Below are 24,862 nucleotides of genomic sequence, written 5' to 3'. Positions count from 1 at the left end.
CTTTCAATTTTAAATTTGCATTTTGGTTAAACAGATTTTAAAATATCAAAATTATGAATGAATGAACATTTATGAAGCACTTTTAAAAATACATCAATGGGTCAGTCATTGAACAGATGACTTCGGCTCACTTAAACATATTAAAAATCCCCGATTCATTAAATTATGAGAAAGAATCAATTAGCTTACTTCCAAATGCACTGGGACCGAGAATGGGACAAGAACGCACAGAGTGTAACAGAAGCAATACTCCATAAGTTAGCAGGAAAGTTTGCATCAGTCCCATTTCAGTCACAGAAATTCAATCATCATAAGATATTTCGAGTTAGGGGCAAGCATTCTTAATTCTTTTACCTGCAAAGAGAAAAGAAAAATGGTTACCAAAGATGAAACCTTTTTTAAAAACATTACAAAGACAGGGTGATAAAGTAGAATTGTCAGATAAACGAGGGATCATTTTAAATCTATTTAAGTATTTAAATAAATTTGAGCTTGAAAAATATATTGGATACAGACTTCTGTTTTCTGATTGGGTACAATTGGATGATTACATTAGAAGGTCATGCTCAAGGGAGGAAGAAAGGACAATTGTCCCAGAACTGCTATTAGCACTGTCAACATTATTTTAAAAAAATGTAGTCTATTTTAATTAGTCTTTTATTAAAAGAAAATTTCCAAGAATACCTTTCCATCTGTATTAAATATACAAATTCAAGCAAACGACATTACCAACATTATCAACTAAAATAAAAAAAATGTTAAATCAAAGATCAAAATCTTTTGATTCTTCAAATTTTAAAAACCCTTAGATAATGGCATGTTCTTGAAACACAAAATCAAAATCAGTGCAAAAAGCTAAAAATAAGGACTAAAATATTATTCATCAGGAATATTAGGACAATTATAAACCCTGATTAATGATACATTTACTATCTCCAGGATATAAACTCTTGTGCTGGCCATTACGAAGACAAACAACTTAAAGATTTTTGATGTGGGGTTAGTCATTTCGCTTTGGTGTAGATTGACATAGTCATGACCTTTCTTCAATTTTTCCCCTTGTCATAATGCCTCCAGAAAACTTCGGGCAAGAAAAGCAGTTTCAAATTTTTATTAATTTTATTATTTATTGAGAAAATGGGTGTTCTAGGTTTTTTATATCAGCAGAATTTTCAACTAAAAAAATTTCAAAAACCATAATCACAAAACAAAAAAAAAAATTTAAGAGTTTAGAAGCATTTTATATTTATTATTGAATGTTTGGATGATAAACTATCTAAAAGTGTTCTAAACCGCGAAATTTAGAAAAAAGTAAAAATTCCATATAAAACCTTTTTACCTACATATAAAATAACTTAAAATTGATATTGTTATTAGCAATACCACTAACTCACAAGTTCTAATAAAACCTAATAAGTTCTAATAAATAATAAATAGTTCTAATAAATGTTATTTTACTGAAAAATATTAAAACATTATTTTTATCATCAATCAAGGCTTGGTCATTGCCATTTTTCAGTTCTTTCTAAAATTTCAAATTTGTAAAAACAGTCCCTATACACAAAACCAAATTTGTAAAAACAACTTCTTTACAAAATTCAAATATATAAAGACTAGCCCTTCACAAAATTAAAGTCATAAAAAACTGCCGTTACAAAGTTTAATTTTTTTAAAAAAGCATTAGCATTTTATCATGTTACTGCTCATAATTGTTTTTAAATCTTACTGATAAAAACAGGGTTCAAAATTAATGGTGGTCCATCCTTGCGGGACTACTAAAATTTGTCTTAGATGACTATTAAAATCTCTGTGTAAAGCGATTAATGTAAAATAATTGTAGTTTTGGTTTTTAAGTATTGGTCTACCTTAGTGACTAAATAGCATAATTCATCATAGTTGCGAACATAACACATTCTTTGCATTGTATTTTTTGTTTAAATTCACTTAATTAAAAAAAAATAAAAATTAAGAGATTTGTAAATTTATTTCCTTTTCTAAACACTAAATATAATGAGTGGATACATTCAACAAAGATAAAAACTGTTTATAAAATTGCGCTTCTATGCATACGTAACAAAATATGAAAAATAATTAATTTAAAAAAAAAAAAAAGAACTAGTGCTTTTGGTTGGTTTCTTCTTAAATAAATAACATTAAAAAAAATAATTAAAAAAATATGGTACACATTATTTTTGAGAGTACTAAAGTTTACAAAAGTAGGTGACTAGAAAACCTTTAAAAGGTTTTTTTTTCTTTCTTTCTTTCCATTTTAACATTGTTAAAATATAAATGAAAGTTAGAAATTTTAAAACATTAATTATCAATAAATGCACTTTTCAATAAAATTCGAAACAAATTCATCTAACTAAAATAACAACAAAATTTTTCGCTATTAAAATGTATTTTAAAATTGAAGATTCTTTTATTAGATTAAAATTTAATTAATAACAAGGTTTTAATCATCTTTCTCACAGTTGCGACAGTTTTTTTTATCCTAAACCTCTCCAATTTAGTAATATTTCCTGTTATGGGGTTTTTCCCAATTAGGGAGCGTATTGAGATAAATATAATACAAACTTGTAGCATAAACGACAAAGTTTAATAGGAAATCTGCAAAATTATAATTTAACTTGTTTAAAAGGAATGGCTTTAAAAAGATATTCTGTTTAAAAAGAAAAAAAAACATGCTAACACTTTTAAAATATTTCATCATTTGTTCTTTGTTTTTATTGGCTCTGGATACTATAATAATAGATTTCTTTCGCATTTGATTTGTGTGAAGCTTAGATAAATATACATTGGAATTTAACTCTGGATATACATATTTGATTCGTTTTAATCCTTAAAAAAGTGTTTCAATTGATTGAATAGATTTAGGCATACGGCTGTCAATGTTATTAACAGTGTGCAAACTAAATCTTTAACTGTCACAAAGCAAAGTACAAAGACAATTTGCATCAAGTCTATTAATTTTTTCTTCTTCATTCAGAATAGCTCAAAAGAAAAAGAATTTTTTTCAAAAACAAATTGTAATTTTTGACAAACATTTGAAAATAACTTCATTACGTAGCATATACATGACTTCAGTAACAAATACTACTAAAAACACGATGAAGAAAATAATAGTAAAAATATTGTTTGTGTGACAAAATAGTTAAGAAAAACAAAGAAATATTTAAAGAGTTCTTGTTCAAGTACTTTAACATCTATTTTTATGAGAACGTAATAATAATTGAGACAGGTATTTAAAATGACTGGTTTATCAAAATCATACATCAATGTATAGGATCAATAATATAATCAATATCATAAAATAATATTTTAGTAACTAATAGCATAACAAGCTTTGTTCACATTTCAGTGAAATTCACAAAGCACCATTTTAATTCGGTTGGATCTTTTATGACTGTAGAGCATGTATCTGTAAGTAATTATGTTTTGCAGCGATGGATAGCAGAAATATTCCATTTCAATTACTGTCTTACTTTGTATAATTATTTATTTTTGAAATAAATGTGTAATGATTTGGGACATAAACATTTAAGTAATATGATATCTAATAAAAACAAAACTTATTCAACTCACGGTCCCCCTTTTTTTGCCCCATCATGGAAAATAGAACAATCTTTTTTTTTTTTTGTAGCAACATTTTTAGCCTAGAGCCATTTTCAATTTTTAGTTGATGGTTATTTTTATAAAAGCAGAAAGAAAAATTAGTCATAGAAACCAAAGCATAAAAAAAATTTACTAGTAGGTACATATTTTCACAAATCTGCCCCCCCCCCTACTTAATTTATGAACAAGAATGCCTTAATATTAAATAGACTTAGAAGAAAATTTAAAAAATATGTAACAAAAAAAATAAGAAAATATTTTGATAGTTAACTAATTAAAAATGCAAATGAAACTTAATGTAGGACATAAATGTTATCATTATGTTTCATGGGATAAATGTTACAGATTAACCATTATAGATAATTATACTAAAAGTTAAAAAAAAGAGCAATAAAAGTCATAATAGATGAAAAACTACAGAGAATGTCATATGTCTAAATATGATTAAGTATGCTATTTTTTCTCAACAACTTAGATGGAAATACCAAACCAAATCAACATACCATCTCATTATACTAAAATGGTAATTGGTGGCTGCTATAAAAAACCACAAAACATTACATATCATAGTGGCCTGAGCAGAAATTTAGCCTTCCCAAAATCAACATACCACTCTTAATTTTGTACATATAAGATATACACAAAATATATTCCACAATTTACAAAAATTTGTTTTAGCAGAGTATCACCTAAACTCAAAGATTTAAATAGAAAGAAAAAAAAGATTTTACTGCCACTTTTTACTTTTTTAGACACAACTATTATTCCTGATGATACAAAATCATAATTGAGAGCAAAGGATGTTTAAAATAAGAGCTACGTTTTAATTTTATTGGTCAAAACTCAATTAAAATAAAAATTGTATGGTTAACTTAGAAACTAACAATTTTTAGATATTTTTTTATAAAATTTTAATTATACAGTTCTCTTTTCAAAATAGCTACTTCAAACTTAAGTTGCATAAAATAGCAATAACTCATAACTTATATTTTTTTCTGTGTAATAGAGTGTACAATAAATAATTAAAAGAAAATCTTTTTTTAAAAAAATTTCACACAGAATGCTTAGCTAGATGAATGATATTTTATATTTGTAGCAGCACTGTGAGTCTCATTACTTTTTAAAAATAAGCCTGCAACAGACACTCTCAGCCTATGGCTTGTAGGCTATGTGTGACCCTTGAAGCCTTTCAACTCGATTTCTGAAGTGTTTTAAATATTAATGAAATTTTTAAAAAAATGAACAACAGAGAAATCTTTTTTTCTGTGCTCAGTTAGAAGTTACTGATTTTTCTAAGTATCAAAATTGAAACCAATAGCATTTTGCAATTTTTGTTTAATACTGTGAGTTTGGTGCTTACAGCAAAAAAATGTAATTTCGTACAAATACAGAGGAAAAATTGTAAATTAAAAAAGAACGCTAAAAATAAAATTGTTTTTAAAAGATATAAAACATTTAGAGAGGGAATTTTTTTAAAAAAAAAAAAAAAAAAAAAAAAAAAACAATTTGAAAAATAAACTGAGAAATTTACTTATCTGTGGTGAATAATCAAGCGCTTAAGACGAAATAAACTTTCTATTAAGGAAATGTTACCTTTCATACCTTTTTTTAAAAAAAAATAATGAACAAAAAGTTCAAAATCGTAATAACATTAAAAACTACCTATAAAAAAGGAAAAGTGCTCCAAAATAAAAATATCATAAAAAATAGGCGTTAACTATAAAAAAAACAACATTTTTTAATATTGTGCAAAACCTAGTAGCATCAACAAATAAACCAAAATAATTCCTTTTAAGGGATCAAGCACACACACAGTAACAAAAAAAACATGATGTAATGTTTTTAGCAGGTGTTAAGAAATTTGGATTATTATTTAAAAATATAAACATACATCAAAAATCAATGTTTACCGATTATATAGTCAGCTCTGGCAAAAGACAAAGCATCATTGAATGTAAAACTAGCCTTTAATAGAGCCTATAAGATTTTATATTAAAAATGATCAACGGTTTAAATTACATTTAGGCTTGGTTTACAATTAGCAATCAATTATGTTGTAAAAAAGATACAAACATCAATTAAAATTCACAGGTTTCTAATAATTGGAAACATTCAAAAAGGAATTATTAAATAGAATGACAGTGATGTAAATTATGTATACTTTGTAAAACACAATTTTTCTATTCTTATTGTGAATAATAAAAGAAATTTAGTAGTCTTTAAATATTTTGCAAGTCAATCATATTCTATAGAATAACATTCTCGTGTCTTATTTATTGCCATCTAATATTCTCCTCTCAGGTATCAATTAATTCTAAATTCTGCATGACTATGTTTCTATAATCAGATCACTATAAAATAATTTCCCGAACTAGCAATAAAAATAAAGGAATGTTATGCTGTTTTGGTTTTTTGATTTTGAATCTTGGTTTCAGGTTCAGTCATAATTGTAATTTTTTATTTAAATTCTCTTATTTATTCTCTCATTCTCTTAAATTTCTTACTTATAAATTTTTTTCTCCAGAAAATCCATTACATAATAATAGAGACATGAAAGCAGGCTCGAAAAAATTTGTCTAAACTAGTAATATCTTTGAATTACTAGCCTTTTAGACCAGTGATAAAATTTGGTTAATATATACCCCTGTTCTAATTAAAATATATATCAGTACGCATACACAATGTTTTTTGAAGGGTGAACCACCCTGCCTGCCCTTTTATCCCTATAAAGATGCCCTTTATGTAAAAATAAGCTGCCATCCCTTAAAAACACTGTCTTTTTTAAATTTATATTCCATGAAAAAAAAAACAATGTTAAAATAACAATAATACACTGGTAAAATTATCTATATTTATAGATTTAATTCCCTTTACCATTACAAATATTTACTTTGATCGGACTATTCGCAGCTCGTTAAATTTTTATAAATATCTCTTTTTTTATTAAAAGATTAATAAATTTTTTTAGGATTTTAAATTTTAAAATTATGTTTTAAATAAATACAATTTTATTTTAGAAGAGAAAAAAAAACACTCCTTTAAATATTCATTTTCTTATAATTTTCAGTTTAAATTTATAAGCTTGTAAGTTCACACTGTTTTTGAAAAAAATTTATGCACAGAAATTGTCTTTTAGCATGCTTTTATTATTTTAATAATAAGGAGAAAGTATTTTTAAAAATATACACATAAAATAGAATAAGAGGGTAGTATAAAAATTATCGAAAATCAAATTCAGTAATTACATATTAAAGTAGGGAACCGATTATCCGAAACGATCGGGACCATCGCTCTTCCGGATAACTGATATCTCTTGTTTTCTGAATCGCTACAAAAAGCCGTTTTTTTATTGTTAAACCCAACTAAAAAAATATATATATTTGGAAATAATCTTAAAAAGAAGAAAAAACGATGAAGTAATACACTAATGATTATTTCCAAAATGATGGCAACATTTCAAAAAAGAAAGAAAAATCCCAAAATCTTATGAGGGAAAAAACATTTTTTTAAAAAAATGGCGGGAAAATTTATCGAATTTCGTTCCGGTTTTTTTGGTTTTCCGATTTCCGGATAACAGGTTCTGTACTGTATTACATTATCGATAACTCTTCATGTTGACATATAATATCTAAGTCAACATGCTTGCTTCGAGCTATGAAAACTCATTATTATTCTAGGTGTACAGCCTTTCTTCGAGATGTGGCAAATAAAAAAAATTGCATAACAATAATTTTATTTTGCAGGCTGCAAAAAACCTATACTGAGTCGATAAAGAACAATAACAATATGTCTAAAAACATTATAAGAGAATGTATTGCATATTTTTGAATTTAAAAACATTTCAGTCATAAATAATATTCTTTAATAGAAGTAAATTGTATAGGGTTTAAACTTTTTCAAAACTAATTTTATTATTTTTTGTATATAAATTACTTTATTAATCCTATAATTATAGTTTTAAACATACTTTAGATGAAAAGAAAAGTTCTTTGATCGAAAATAGCTTTTAAATCAAGAATGAAGTTTGTCTGTGAAGACAGGTTGCATAGTCCCAAATAATATCAACAAAACAGATCAAGGTGATGTAAAATTGTATTTTTATTAAATTGATTTTTCGGGAAAAATGTGGTCATTAACTAAGACTTAATTATATATTAAAAAAGTATAGTAAGATTGGAGCTAATGTGAACTTACTATCCATAAACATGTTTGCTGAGCTAGCACTAAATATGTGGAAAAAGATTATCAGCATGACTAAAACATTGAAACTTCTGAACGAAATATTCCAAGATCTATCTATTTCTGGGACTGGAGTTTCATAATACAGTCAAGGTGAATTTAAAGAATCTCTATAAAAACCTAAAATTGCATTTAACTAATAAAAAAATGCAGGGTAGCAAAAAATAATTTAGGAATATCTCCTTCCAACCCAGAAACTTATATAACTTTATGACAGTTGAAATTAGTTTCATTAAAGTATTATAATTTATTAAAAACATTAGTATGCATCGGCTATATTTTATAATGCAATAAAAATTAGAGTGGCTCTATACAACTAAACAAATATTCTGTCCAATAAAATTGTCTAATAATTAATAGTGAATTAAACCAGTACTGTTTTAAATAAATATTGAATAATTAATAAACAATCTCCAAATAATTAGTTTTTTTATACATAAATTTAGGTTACTAATAAGGCAATATATAAACTTTTGCACTGCTTGGCACATTATGTAATTTGTTTAAATCATAATGTATTACAATAGTAACTTTCAGGTTATTTTGTTAATTATCAAGCATGCACAGATAATGGCGTATAGAGATATAAAACATAATAAACGGCTGGCTAATATTAATGAACTTTACCAGAAATTTACGTCCATTTAAACATTCATTGTGATAGCACAATTCCGTAGTATTTATCCAAATATCGTCACACTTTATTTCTGGATACAAATTACTCAGGTAATCCAATAAATGAAAAATCACACTTAAATATCCCACAAAAAACACTTCACCGGAAACTTGTCATGCACAATCTATATCCATAAATAGTTTTCACATAAACAAACCAGCGATCGTTTCCTACCTTGGACAACACGAAGCAATCGCACGTTTTCGTCAGACGATACGAGAGACAGTATTCGGAATAGCTTACGTTCTCCGCATTGTTTTAATCATTATTAATTAAGAGTCAAATGGCAACACTAAAATATTATTTCACTAGATTACTCAAAATGATAACTCATAATCCAAAAGAGACTACGCAAGCGATAATTTTAGTATATAAATCGTGAGGGAGTGATGTAGAATTTCACTGGATTTTATCGCTTGCAACTTTGGAACCGCGAAGACTGCTCTGATGCCGAACAAACAAGCTTATTGGAGCTCGGAAAATGGGAGGCGCTAACTTTATGCAGAGGGGTGGGCAGAAGCTTCTACCAGCCACAGTATACATAAACAAGCTATGATATCCAGTTTTATGGACGGGTTGAAAGAAAACTTTTTTTAAGTGCATAATTTTTTTGTACATTTTTTTATCTTTCATTTTGCAGCGAGAAAACGAATGATGGTTTTTCATCTATCATCGTATTATGCGGAAGGGTTGATAAAAAAAAATATGCGTTCGAGAAATGCAGCACTAAATTAGGGCCAGTTTTTTTCCAAGTTACCACAGCACAGAGATTAAATAACACAAGGGATGCAATAAATCGAAAATATCAACAAAAAACTTATATCTTACGCTCTTACTTGATGAATGCTTGTATTTCTTTTATTTTATTTATTATTATAATCGCGTTTCTCGAACTCAACTAAAACTTTTTTACTAGCAGAAAACCTAAAAAACATTCAATTTAATCAATCTTACGAGATATCAAAAAATATCTGATTTCTTTGAAAATAAAATCAAATCCAATGTTTCAAACTAAAATTAAATTCAAAAGTAATATTCATTATATTTTTTATACTACTCATGCATGTAAGAATTTAAGAAATTCGGCTTTCCTTAATTAAGGGGTTCTAAGTCCGGGGCTTCATGGACTAAGCGATTAACAGACCTTGAGTGTAGCTATCAAAACAAACAATCACGAGTGTTCTTCTATTATTATTATTAATATTTAAAAAAATACTAATTGTTTAATGGTAGAAATATTTGAATAGAAATTGCCTAATATTAACTACGTAATAATTTTAATGGCTAAAAAGTAAATAAAAAAGGGGGAGATATTTAGAAGCTGAAAGGGAATAAATATCATAAGATTTTTTTATTTTATGAAGTTGATTAACCTTTTTGTAAGAGAAATTAGATCGTAAATATTTATAAACAATTTTTAACTAAAAATTTTATCTAAATTCAGATTTTGAATTAAATCATGCTTTATACATAAATTTATTAACCAGTGTTACCAACCTGCTCGAAGCATAAGAAATGTACTTCACTTAATAGTAGCAACATTTACATTATTTTGTAAAAGAAAAAGAGAAGAATGAATTTGTAAAAAAAAATCTATTAGTTAGGCAATTATGCTTTTAAAAATAGCCTTAATAAGAAAGTTTTCAAACTTTTACCACCGTTAAACTAGGTTTTTCGAATTTTTATAAAAAATTTAGACGAAAAAGTATTTACATGGAGGTACTAACTTAACATAAACGATTCACTATAACTAAAAAAAAAATAAATAAAAAAATAAAAACGAAAACTTTGTCAAAATCTGATAAATTATGGTTTATGGTCAAGGAAGGCAGGTGTAGGAAAGAACCAAAACCTGCTTGATTGCAGAGATGACATGAGTAAGAATAAAAGATGAACATTTTATACAACGATACTGAAAAGATTTCGAATTAATTCCTATACAGTTAAGCCTGTAATCAAGTAAGAGAAAAAAATTCCTATGTTCTCCTAATTCAGTTTTTCAATTTTTATTCGAAACAAGCTACAATATGTTTTAAAAATGAGTCGCAGAAATTTCTTCCGAATTATTTATTTACTTTTTAAAAATAAAAAGATATCTTAAAGACGAAAAGTAGTCTGCAGATTTTGTAACAATCAGCATTTTAAAGTCAGACAAAAAAAAAAATTCTCTTTTTTTTTTTTAATTTAATCGTAAATTAAATTACACGAATATTGAGTGAAAATTTGTAATTTTAGAGGGACCTATGTCATTTTCTTTTAGAAAAAATTAGGGGTCTAAAACCCGACTGACTCCCCTGTTCCATGGTTATTGGCGCCCCCTGCCGAGCAGGAAGATTTCTCTTACCGGATTGGTGAGCAGGAAGGTAATGATAAAAACGTAACTAGTTGAGCTAATTATTTATATAATTAATTTCTAACTGTGTCTTTTGTCTTCTTTAAAATACTTTCGCATTTAAAAACAAACAGCGAAAGAGTTATGAAAAGAGAAAGTGATGTTACGCAATTTGTTTATGGTTGCGTCGCATCAGTGCCCGGCTGCAACCCAACCTTATCATTATCACTCCCAGACAGAATATCAATCACTGTCACCTACTCAAAACTGATTATTTAAAAAAAATTACAATTCAGACAAGTGAAAAAAAAAGAAGAAAAACTCTTATTTTTTTTTTTCTTTATAAAAAAGGATCCCTCTAAAAAATATAATAAAATAAAAAAATAATAACAATAAATAATAATAAAAAATAATAATAAATAATAATAAAAAAAAGCAATAATTAAAAAAGTTCTCTATAAAAAAGTGCCATTAATAACTTTATCAAAGATGCAACTTTACCTGCCTTAATAATTTTTGTTTTTTTGAAGTGGTCACAACATTTATGTTTTAGTGTATAATCCTAAGTTTAATTAATTTGTTTTAACATTATTTGTTCACCACTGCACATGAATAATTTAAAAGTTCGTGAAAAAGACCATTCCCCCCCCCCCNCCCCCCCCCCCCGTCGATTCTTGGTGAGCCGATAAATTTTATAAAAGATAATAGGTAGAGCCGTAGTGGCTCAGAGGATAAATTGTTCGCCTTCCAATGAGGTGAATTGAATTCGAATTCCAACGAAGGCTGGTCTATACGAATTCCGCACCCGGCTCGCACCGACCGCAGTGCTGACGAAAAATATTTTCAGTGGTAGACGGATTATACGTTAGAGTTCCCTTCAGGCGAGCCGTGGGAGGTTTTCCTAACCATCTTACGAAATACGAGATAGTTCCATTAAAAAGTCTTAAACGAAGACAAACTTTTTCCAATACTTCATTCAGGAGTTCCCTTGTCTTCTGGATATGGCTCTAAATTACAAGGCTACGGAGTTGAACATCAGTAGCCGTAAACCCGTAATTGCGTCGGCTGTTCAACAACGATTATAAAGACAAATAAATAAAGTAAATAATTAAAATAAATGAATAAAATAAATAATTTAAACAAATAAATAAATAAAATAAATAAATAAAAAATAGTTTAAGGTTCCAATTCTCTACCACTTCATAAAATTTTCTGCTGAATGCGAAGCAACTGGTTTGACCAACCCTTTTTAGTTGGTTCTGGTAAAGACAAAGGTCACTAAAAATTTATTTTCGCTTTTGAACAAAAACCAATCTTTAATTTTATGAAAAACTTTCTAGGTTCATTTTTCATTTGAAAAACAATGTAACAAACATTTAAAAAATGTTAAGCATTTCTGCTGATAAGAGAATGAGTAATCAAGGTCAAACTTTCAGATTATAAATTTATATAAGATGATTAAAGTTATTGATGAACGTGACCATAAGTTGAAAGCAAACCCATTTTATGAACTTTAAACTTGCTTTATAAGATATAGATTAGCTAAGATTTTTCCCCTTAATATTTTATGTTTTACACTATATGGAGTTTTCATTTTATTAAAATAATTAATTACTAAATAAACTTTCAATAAATAATTGATTATATGCATTTCTGACAAAAATTTCTATTTAAGGACCCTATTTTAATAAATCATCATACTCTACTTATGTATTATATTAATTTTCTAACACTAATTATTTGATATAAGTAATTTATATCTATTAGTTCATTTTCAAAAAACATTCTCCTACTTTTCAATATAAATGACCGAGATCATTAAAATATTCGGCTTTTTTTCTACCCATTTTAATAATTCATACTTTACAGATCTATTTTATTAATATTTTAAAAGTAATTATTTTATGGGAATAATTTATATTCAGTTCTTCTTTGAAAGATATTCTAATACTTTTCAATATAAATGACTGAGAGACAAATTATCGTTAAAATATTCGGCTTTCTTTCTGTCTATTTTAATAATTCATACTCTACTGTTCTAATGTATTAATTTTCTAAGAATAATTATTTGATATAAATAATTTATATCTAATAGTTAATTTTTTAAAAATATTCTCCTGCTTTTCAATATAAATGACCGAGAGACAAATTATCATAAAAATATTCGTCTTTCTTTCTATCTTTTTTAATAATTCATACTGATCTAATATATTAATTATCTTTTAAGAATAACTATGGGATATAAGTAATTTATATCCAACAGTTAATATTTAAAAAATATTTCTTAAAAATTAAAGAAAAAAAGCAGCATCTGATTTGGCATTAGATTCTAAATATCCTCCCACTTTTCAGTATAAATGACCGAGAAATTTAAATTTAATGTGATAATAATTATTATATTATGGGTTAATGATAATAATTATTATCATCAATTCTTTGACGCAGATAGGTCACCGGTGTCTCTTTTATATATATTTTTTTGGCGCTCTAATTACAAGCAAAAATATATTTTGGTAATCATTAATTATTAAAAAACAGTCTAATAGATACGAAAAATATTTAATAGGAGATTATAGAATTATATTTGAACTAAAATGAAAAATCCAAATAAGGTTGTTAATTTTTTTTTCTTTTCTTTTTACATTCATAATCAATAATTGATTCTGTCAATTAAAGAAATTTCAATAATAAATAACTGTTTCTCTTAGATCTAAATAACTACAAATAAATGTAAATTTTAAAAATTATTGCTTAAAAGTATACCGTGTTTAGAAAATTTTACCTTTAACGCAGAAAAAGATGCTAATGTTTCATGCTGTATTTCATAACCATAAATTATTTAAAAACTAAATATAATATTTTTTACTTATTTTGACCTAAATTAATACAAAATAGTGAAAACAGTATGAAAAATATGTTTAATAAAAATTCTGCGTCAAAGGGTTAAAATATTCGGGGTTTCTCTCTCTCAGTTAATATTTAAAAATTATTCCTCAAAATTAAAAATAAAACGCAACATCAAATTTGTTTTGTTCAAACGCCAACGCCAAATGTCTATTATTTATAAGAGAAATACAATTATATACTTAAAACTGTGAACGACTTTGAAAGGGCGTCAATAGCAAGGAAGAAAGTACAGACGGACCATTAAAAATGCATTTTAAAGAGGATTGTTAAAAGTACAATGAAACCTCGTGCCTTTTCAACCAGCTATTGTGTAAGCTATTCTATAAGTCCCCCAACTCAGGAATCCAGGTAAGAATCCGCACCTGATGGGCATCTGCAGTACACACCTGAGTTGGACTTAAAAATCAAACACAGGTGAGAGTGCCCAGGAAATAAGATGGAATTTCTTATTCATGAACTATTTAAAAAAAAACTTTGAGGATTTTATTTTGTAAATTTTTTTCTTTTCTTCACCTCGCGATCGAATCGTCAAAGGTACAATGCACAAAATTAAAAAAAAAAACAAACGGTTTTACGTTCTAGGACTCATTCTGAATGGTTCAAGGGGATGACCTCAAATATGTTATTTAATAAATACAAACGATATTTTAAAAATAATTTAATGCAAAAAATAACGTCGAATAAATATATTTTTTTTTTGTTATTTTATTTAATAATGGTCGAAAAAAACGTTGAATTGTAAGGTATGCAATATTTTGCATCACTTTAATGGATATAATTTTACGTGGAAAAATGCAAAATGAGAGCAAAATCTTGTGAATAATTCCTGAGAAATTGAATTTCAAAAAAGTCAGATTTTAAAAATTCGATTTCTTAGGAACTATTCGAGAAAATTTGCTGAAATTTTGTATTTTGCTATGTAAAATTACATTCTTTAAGGAGATCTAAAAAATTGTATACCTTAAATTTCAAATTTTTTTTCGACTAATATTAAGTAAAATAATAAAAATAATAAATGTTTACTAAAAGTTATTTTTTGCATGGAATTGTCTCTGAATAAACGTATTTTATAATTGTATTCAAAAATTTTTTAATTCGGTTTGGAATTTCTCGAGACATGCCGAAATACACAAAAAGTAAAATTAATATTAAGGGGTCCAAACTTTGGACCGCTCTCCTGATCAAACTATGGGGGACATATTATCTAGATTGCTGCTATGCACTATATCTAGTTGGTCGAAAATCCGAATTCGTCGAAAGAAAGGTATGTTCATTAAGAGAAAGTACGTTTTTGTGTCTGATTTCGTGACTTAAAATATCGTCTACCCTAATTAATCAGCATATTCAAGGTCACCCCTTCGAACCATTAAGATTTAGTTCTAGAACGTGAAGATTCGATTATTAGAGCAAAAGTTATTAATGGTTATCCGTTTTTTTTTTTGTTTTGCGCACTGTACATGGTGAAAGGAGGGTAAGAATTAATTTCTGCCGTACATATTTTATAAAATGGGTATAATTCTGTTAGTCAAAAATTTAAAAAAAAATACATCTTTACTTTTAGCAATTCTTAAAAATATTAATTATCAAGAAATTCAATTACATTAAAAAATTCATTTAATTATCATAAAATTAATTTCAGAATCATTCATAGTGCTGTAATATTTTTTTCATCAAATTTTAACTCAACAACTCCAAAAATAAGTAAAATAATAAGTAATAATAATAAGGATAATAATAATGTGATCGTTTGCACATAAAATGAGCGTTAGAATATCCAAATTTTAAAACAATTCATAAAAGAAAATCCACCAATTTCTTATAACAGTTTAAAATACAGTTAGTTTAAATTCGTGATTTATGAAAATTTAGAGCTAAGATAATCATCAAATTCAAAAACAGAGAAAATTTAAAACAATGAAGATAAGAAGTTATTAAGATATTATGCAAGCAGAAAAAAACTAAAAGAAAATTGATAATACATTTCGAAGGAGGGACGAAGTAAATTTGATTTTAATTTCCATAAATAAATTAATACTAAGACGCCTACTTTGTCCATTTTCTGGGCATATTTTTGTCTAGTGGTAGCGGAATTAATGTTTTATACCGCCACCACTAGAATTTATGCTTTAATCAAGGAGTTTTAGTTCGGTAAATTTCATTTAAAATAATTTTTTCTCCAACATATAAAAATAATTTAAAAACTCATATAAGTCTCCACGAGGTGACTCCTTTAAATATTATTTTTTTGCTTTACAACTAATCACTAATTAACTACTAACTTCATTTTAATTCACTCTTTGAGTCAGCAACAATTACTTCCACTATTTATGCCATCAAGAATTTTCATTAAACACATTTTTCTCACTTTTATCATTATTTTGCATTAATTTAGGTCAAAATAAGCAAAAAATGTTTTATTTATTGTTTGAATAATTTATGGTTATGTAAGACAGCTAGAAACACGTTAAAAGTAAAATCTTCCAAAGACGGCTCACTTCCGAAAAACGATTTTTCAAATTTCCTCTCATTTAGATCTAAGAGAAACAGTTATTCATCATTGAAATTTCTTTAATTTACAAAATTAATTATTGATAAATTTTAGAATATAAATTGGAAACCACTACTTTGTTTTGGATGTTATATTTTCGTACAAATACGATAATCTAACAAATTTTTTTTCAGCAACTGTTAAAAAATACAAAAATACATTTTTGCTTGTAATTAGGGAGCCAGAATAGAAAATATGTATATAGAAAATATGTTCCCTCTGCATCAAAGGATTAAAATTAATCCTTAAATATTAATTAGTTTAATTAAAAATAAAAAAAATTTTAAAAATTACAATTGCGTTTAATTAAGGCTTAGTTTTCCTTTTGCCAAAGGCATAGCTGCCAACTATGTTAATTTTTTTTAATAAAGTAGTGATTAAGTTAACGGTGCTTGAGAAATAATTTAAACATTGATGACTTAGTATCTTTTAATAAATTTCTCAGAAACTGATGAAATTGTAAAAGTAATTTCATTTCGCTAATAATTATAAATGTAATTTCATTACCAGTGGAAGAAAAAAAGAGTTTGTGTTCTTTAAAAAAAATGCAAATGTTGGCAATTGTCGGAAAATTTTTGATCAAACAACTAGTTCAGATCTAGGCATACATATATTATACGGTTCAAATTGGTACCTATATCTGATAGATGGTACCCCATGGTTCAGACATTCGAAAACTATTGTTTCGAGGAAGAAAAAAAAAAATCTCATCATACCACAATAATCTGAGGATGAGAGTTGCAACTTCCTTGATTTCTGTAGAGGATATGAAGCGGAAAAAGGCCAAAGGAAGGTCAAGGACAAGAGATCTTTCATGTCCGAGAAGTGTAATCCCGACCCCAGGGGTCGGCTATTTAGGGGGATTCAAAGAGGTCGATTTCTGAAGGTCGAATTAGGCGGGAAAGAAGTGAGAGCCATACACGATCTTCGATGTTAATAATTTGGCTGGATGGTATAATCCTAAAGATAAGATCTTTTCTTTTCGAAAATTACACTGATTATGACCATATATTCACAGGTTACATATTTTTGACCAGTGACCAAATTTTTGAGAGTGCTTTCCCAAAGACACTGGCAAACTAAATGGAAAAGGAGTCCCTGAAAAATTTTACTTATAGTTAATTTGTTAATTAAAAATTGTGAGAAACTGAGACTGATTTTAATGTAAATTCGAATATTCTTTTAAAACGTAATAAATAAGTAGGAATTGGTTTGGAATTTACCAAAAAAAACTTTTTAAATTTCCAATGTTTAGGATTCTTAAGAAGACCTAAAAAGTTTCTTAATTTGACACTCTTATTTTATGATAAATAATGTTCGTATACAAACAATAGTTTTCCATGTAGTGACTTAAAAAAAAATCATTATTAAAATGGAACACTTTATAATTTTTTTGTAAATACTTTTGAATTATCATAAGATTAACTCCCTGACAGACAATTCTCAGTTGACACTTAATACGCTATGATATAGTTATATGAGATTTCCAAAATATAAAATATTAAAAATTGTATTCCGTAAACGTCAAAGTATTCTTTTTATTAATTATTTTTATTTGAAAATGTCTAATAGCATTCGAATAAATATTAAAATAGAGTAAATTCGGGCACAACAAATTTCAAATTAAGATTTCATTCTTATAATTTTCCATGCATGGCACATGACATTTCTAGTGTTTTGTTTGAGGTTTTTGAAGCCAATTCGTACCCTCCAACATTTGAGGTTTTTGCAAAATACTCTTTCGAGTGGTTGTAAACTAAAGCAAAATTTTTTAAAATAAATAGAATTTTTATAAAACAGTTTTCAGAATTATTATTACAAAACTAACTATTATAGACGAACTATTTTTCTTTTAATATATCCGTTTAAATTATTTATTTGTAGTGATCTAATTTATCAAAACAGTAATACATTACATTAGCTACCACTGGAAAATTATTTTCTGAAACTACGGAAATTCCGTTGTAATTGGAGAGTATGCCAATAAAATTCAAAAGTCCAAAATAATTCAATTATAGGACATTTCTAATTTTTTGCAATAAAAAGGACCAGTTTATAATGTTTTTAAGATCACTAGCAGGTTCCACCCCCTGTTCGATGACACCCCCCCTTTCCCAAAAGATTGCTCGTTTCTAATCTTATATGCTCGTTCAGTTCGCTAATAAGTTAAACAAATCTGTTCTCGAGTAAAATCTTATGAATTTAAATTAATTATTAAAACCATTAAAATTAATTCCTCTTTAAAACATTGCAATTTTTAGCCAATATTAAATTATTGAAATAAAAAAATTAAGTTTAAATTTTAAAAAATGGCATGCAATGGAAAAATTTGCCGAAAAAAAAACAACAATAATTACAGTTTTAGAAAACAATTGCAATTAACGATTTGCAAATCTGCTAAAGATACATTTATAAATTTCATAACTTTGAGTAATCACTGTAAAGCTTTCAAAATATTCCAAAATGGCCTGACTAGGATGTATATATATATTGTATATCAGTGGCGTAAGCAGAATTTTTTCAAGGGGGGTGTTCATAATTTTCTGAAGCTACTAAAAGAAATTCGAGTATGTAATAAAGCACTATTATTTCCCTAATTTAGAAAGTTTTGACTTTTTATTTAGACAACATTGTTTAGTTAAATTTTGATTTGATTTTTTAAGTTTAAGAATATAGTGTAATATCTTCTCGCGTCTAACAGAAAAACTTACATTGGTACTAGATGCTGTCACCGTACTAATTTCAGGTCGTGATTTTTACTCGAAATAATTAAAAAAAATTTAAATTCCTGCAGATTCAAGAACAGTAACAATATATATATATACGATTTNCTAAGATTCCAGAATCATCGCGTAAAGACCTCGCGAATGACAGCCAGTCTCGAAAACTATCGCGACTGGCAGAACAGAAAGGAACCAGTCCATAATAGTATTACTTGAATTTGGTTTTAAAAGAACAACCCTACTATAGTAAATTTTTTTTCTTCAGTATTCTGAGAAATACCGTGAGAAAAAAAGGTAGGCATAAGGTAAATAAAAATATATAGTCTTAAAAAATAATACCCGCATAATTTCCACTAAAATTTTTATTTTTGCCATTTTGTCAGAGTTCAAGGGGGTGTTCAAACCCCTAAACCCCTCCCTTGCGTACGCCACTGTTGCATATATATAGCACAATTAAGATAAAAAGGATAAAAAGAAGAGAGAAAAAGAAAAGAAAAAAAAAAGAAAGAAAGAAAGAAAAGAGAGAAAAACGAATAAAATTAATAAGTTTTATTTTCTGAGCATAAGTTGCAAGCATATAGAACTCATAAAATAAGTTAAAAAAATATAGAGAAAACATGGAAAATAACAAAGATTAATGAAAACAGGAGAAAAAAATTATTAGAATAAAATGTTTCTGAAAAAATTTCATTAAACAAGAAATTATTAAAAAGACGGAAAACAAAATAATGAAAAAAATAATTTCTTCATCAGCTCTCACGATTATATCCGCGAAAAGGAGTGCTTTCTAATATTTTATCGATACCCAAAGCAAAATATATGTATATTGATATATTTTGCTTTGGATATATTGATGCAATATTAAAAACGCCTTTACACCTTTTTGCGGATATAATCGTGCGAGCTGATGAAGAGATTATATCATTTCATTATTTTGTTTTCCGGCTTTTAAAAAAAAAAATTTAAAAAATTATTTTGCAAATAGAATTTTCAAAATTATTTTGCTTTAATAATTTTTCTTTTTCTCTCTTCATTAATCTTTATTATTTTCCATGTTTTATCTATATTTTTACTTACTTTTAAGTAAAATATTTCGTAATCTTTCCAACCGATTAGTTTCGAAATCTTGTACACAAACGTACAATTACACGAATAGAAAAACGATAAAAATTATTTATGACCTTTACAGGATTGGCAACTACAAGGTTTTTTTGGAAAATGTTTAATACAGTGGTAGACTTTAAAATCTAAGGCTTTTAGAATTTCTGGCAAGTTTGTCACCATTTTAAAAACCTCACGAAAAGAGAGCTGGAACAAAATGGTATTTCACATGAAGTTTTGAATCATTTACATGAAGAATGACTTTTGAATCAAATTTACAAAACAAAGAATCATGCCTTAGAACATAAATTAAAAGAAAATTTTTCCGAAAACCTTAGAAAGTTCGCAGCTTTGCTTTTTTTCAAAAAATAAATAAATAAAATAAAGTTATTAACTTGATAAAAAGAACGAGGACACCATGCACGTTTTAGTCTCAGACGGACGATACGATACACGATACGGTTTCGGCTGTCGGGGAAGCAAAGCTTATCAATATCGACTCAAAATTCAACTTTTTATTTTAGACATTATTATCACCACACTGAAATGCTATACTAATTTTAATACCACATAATTGAACAAATACGTGAGTTATTTCAACAAAATTTTTTTAAAAAGAACTCACCGTGTTGTTCGAAAAAAAAAATGTCGTTACAATCGAGAAAGAACTTAGCATATATCCGGAAGCTTATAGATAATGGAGCAAAATAAAGAGAAAAAAAGCAATTCTTTTTTGTTAGATATTATGTTACAGATACAGATAGAGCTGATCAAGCACTACACGACACAATTCGAGGAATCGGCGTATTTTCTTAGTTTTATGACGTATTTTCATCTGTCATAAAAATTCGCCATTACGATGACTTATGGTGGACCGCTCTATGTTCCATACATGCAAAGGTAACAGTTTCCGACTCGAATTTAACGGAATAAATGTTAAGAAACAACAGAAGAAGTTCAATATATTCTAAATTTATTTGTTAAAATTTTGATGGGGACGTTCAAAGATTTAACAATTCCAATTTTTGTGGTTTTTTTTAAAATGAAAATTGAGTTAAGATCAGTTATGCATTTAGCATGGTTTTTCGAAAAAAACAAAACATTTTAACACATTGCTGACCAGTCACGAGTTAACTCGTGTTTTCGTTAGCATTGATCTCGTGGTGACTATTTTAAAAAGTGGGCGTAATTTTTCTTACTTTTCAAGTTTTACTATTTACAGGGTTCCCGCGGTCCTTGAAAAATTTAAAAAGTGGTAGCAAATTTAGGGTGGAGCTACAATATACTTTTTTATTTTAATATACTTTTTTATTGTAAAGTGCAGAAATTTTCGTGCATATATATTTTTTTTTGAAAACAATTTTTAGTGGTGGCTACACAGAAATAAAAATGTCAAATTTTTTTTTATTTTTATAACCACTTTTTAAAATTCTCAAGGACCGTGGGAACCCTGATTTAATTCTCTACCAATTTATTATAACTTTACGAAACATGATGTATTTGCAAAACTTGCGGTATACCACTACACGTAGGTGATTGTTATACTCTTTATCATACGCATACCTGCCAACTTTTAATCCTTTCGAAGATTATTTTTCCCAGTGGTAGTAAAATGAAATTTGAATTACGATTTTAGGAAGAAAACATACGCTGTATTTTGTTGTCACATATGCGGATAATTACAACACTATTACATATTAATATGTATGCTTAATTTTTTTAAAAATAGTGGTGGTCAAAAAGATGATATATTAAGTTTACAAATGCAAGGAATATAAGAAAGCATACATTTTACTACCATTTTAAATATAGAAATAAAATTTCACACCAAATGCGTAAAAGTTGGTAGGTATGGTATACGTACGGCATTAAAAATTTTTGAAGTTTATTTATATTGTTTTACTTCCACATCGGCTTTCGAAACAATAGCCGGGCACATGGGGGTTATTTTCAAAAAAGTTGCCGGTCAGCAATGTGTTAAGAGCCTCGGACTTAAAGCAAAACTATAATTTTAAACTATCTGTTACCTTGCCGTAAAAAAAAATTATCTGGGCTTTAGAATGTACGAATAAATTAATTAATTATTTTAAAGAAACGCCAATTTGGCGTCAATTTTCCACTTAGATGAAAATATTCCATTTCAAAGCCTTATTTATATCATTTTTTTTATAAATTTTTATGAGCCCAGATAATGCAGCATTGGGGTTAAGACTTTAAATATTAAACAAATTGCACCGCATATGCTTTTCATTTTCTCAAAGCAGTGACTTTACTTCCATATTGACGTTTCGCGCCATTTTCAGAAATAGCAAACAGAGCTCTGGTTTTAGTTAGACTAAACTTGGCATAACAATCATGAGTAACTGTTGCAAACTCTCAGCAGTTGCGAAAATAGCATATTATTCGAAAAAAAGCATCATTGCAAGCAGCGACAGAGCCTTCGAGAAAATTCGTACAAGGAGGAAGGGACCAAAAAACTATTTTTTAAAGGCTCTGCCATCACATGAAATAGCATATTTTTATAGCATAATTTTATTTACTTATTTATTTTTTACATCCGTCGTTGAACAGCCGACCCAGTTTTGGGTTTACGGCTACCAATGTTCAACTCCGTAGCCTTGTAATTTTAAACCACTCCAGAAGACAAGGAAACTCCTGAATCAGTACCCCCAGAGATATGATTTGTTATGGGAACATGGAGGACTTTGAGACTCTACAGATTTAACGTGCATCAGTCACCATTTACTTCTACCGGCGTGGATGGAACCCACGAACCCTTGGACATGGGCCCAGTGCCCTACCAACCAGGCTCAATGACATTTTGTTACTATTATTCAGAATTGTTTGGTTTAGTTTTGCCTATCTACAGCTAGCACCCTTTACGCTAATGATGAAAAATGATACAAAACGTTTATAAGAAGTACAACGCTGGCTTGTCCGCAACTTGACAACTTGCAAAAATTGAGAATTATTCACTAATTTTGATAATTTTCATCTAGGTATAAAAATCTCGCCAAATTGGCAATTTTTCAGATAACTTTTGAAATGTTCAAGGTATTTATCCGTTCTAAAAGCCAGATAATACTTTACAACAATATAATATAGTTGAAAATTATAGCCTTCCCTTAATTGCAAGGTACTTCAATTGTTTTTATTTTATTACATTTTATTTTAATTTGCAAAATTAAAGCTTCGAAAAAAAAACTGTTAAGCAAGGCTTCCAAAGGGGCAAATAAATCCATCAAAATAATTAGAAATATAAAAATTTATATATAATACATTTTCCTGCTTTTAAAGATGAATCATTTAACATTTTTATTTACCACAATAAATTTCAGTAGTTGCTAAACTAAGAAATTTCCCACTTGCCTTGCTTTGATTATTAGTTTACCACTTAACTTGGAGGACGACTTAGAGCTTCGTAAGCAATAATAGTAGATGTGAAATATTCCATTTATTTAAATATTTCCAAAATATAGTAAAAATTAAATACAGTAAATTAGCACCAATACTAAAAATTATTTTGTTAAAAAAAGTATCTTGATTTTAAATTCAATCGACGATTTATTTATACCATTAACATATTCTGGTTGACATAAATATTTCACTGATAACAAACCTAGCATCCCATATAATAAAAAAAATTATAGACAAGAGCTATTTAAGTATGAAAACTAGTGTATTAAAAAAAGACTAAAGAGTAATCAAAGTGACGTCACTGAACGCTGCACCGAGCTACAAAGTAAGCACATTGCAGGTTGGTAAGCTAATGTTCGGATTTTTTTTTTATTTAAGTGTTAAATAACAATTTACTTGGAGATTTTGCAAGTATTATAATTAAAAATGTGATCGACTTGAAAAATATATTAAGTGCATTCATATGATTTCAGTAATTTTATTTATTGGTTATCAAACAATATCACGATGACACCGGCTAAATACAGATCTCGTACACACTAGTCATCGCGTGGAAACTGAATAAATTCTGCGTTCGTACACATAGATCACAGCGTGAGTGCCGGGGGAAAAGTACACCAGTACACGCTAGACATCGAGTGGATGCCGGCTAAAAACAGCGATCATACACACTAGTCATCGCGTGAATGCCGGCTGAAAACAGCGCCAGTACACACTAGTCATCGCGTGGAAACCGATTAAATACTGTGTTCGTACACATAGATCACAGCGTGAGTCCCGACGGAAAACTGCACCAGTACACGCTAGACATCGAGTGAATACCGGCTAAATACAGCGATCGTACACACTAGTCATAGCGTGAATGCCGGCTGAAAACAGCGCCAGTACACACTAGTCATCACGTGGAAACCGAATAAATACTGTGTTCGTACACATAGATCACAGCGTGAGTGCCGGCGGAACACTGCGCCAGTACACACTAGACATTGAGTGGATACCGGCTAAATACAGCTCTCGTACACACTAGTCATCGCGTGGAAACGGAATAAATACTGTGTTCGTACACATAGATCACAGCGTGAGTGCCGACGGAAAACTGCACCAGTACACGCTAGGCATTGAGTGGATACCGGCTAAATACAGCGATCGTACACACTAGTCATCGCGTGAATGCCGGCTGAAAACAGCGCCAGTACACACTAGTCATCGCGTGGAAACCGAATAAATACTGTGTTCGTACACATAGATCACAGCGTGAGTGCCGGCGGAACACTGCACCAGTACACGCTAGACATCGAGTGGAT

General features: G+C 28.1%; 1 protein-coding gene across 11 annotated transcripts in view; it reads right to left on the bottom strand.

Annotated features, from left to right (window-relative positions):
* The window catches only part of LOC107445872 (uncharacterized), a 244,730-nt gene that overhangs the window by 37,101 nt on the left and 182,767 nt on the right, over positions 1–24,862 (bottom strand). For 7 of the 11 annotated variants that reach the window (XM_071184745.1, XM_071184742.1, XM_071184746.1 and 4 more), the window contains one exon: positions 190–354. In XM_071184745.1, the coding sequence (XP_071040846.1) occupies positions 190–286 (97 nt within the window). In that variant the 5' untranslated portion in view covers positions 287–354. Of the gene's footprint in view, positions 1–189; positions 355–8,481; positions 9,065–24,862 lie in introns of those variants that run through there. The other 4 variants (XM_043047463.2, XM_071184744.1, XM_043047459.2 and 1 more) reach the window with 4 other exon arrangements.

Source organism: Parasteatoda tepidariorum, chromosome 9, assembly GCF_043381705.1.
Source record: "Parasteatoda tepidariorum isolate YZ-2023 chromosome 9, CAS_Ptep_4.0, whole genome shotgun sequence".
Classification (NCBI taxonomy): Eukaryota; Metazoa; Arthropoda; class Arachnida; order Araneae; family Theridiidae; genus Parasteatoda; species Parasteatoda tepidariorum.
The sequence above is the reverse complement of the archived record's forward strand: the minus strand, read 5'-3'. Positions and strand labels throughout refer to the sequence as shown.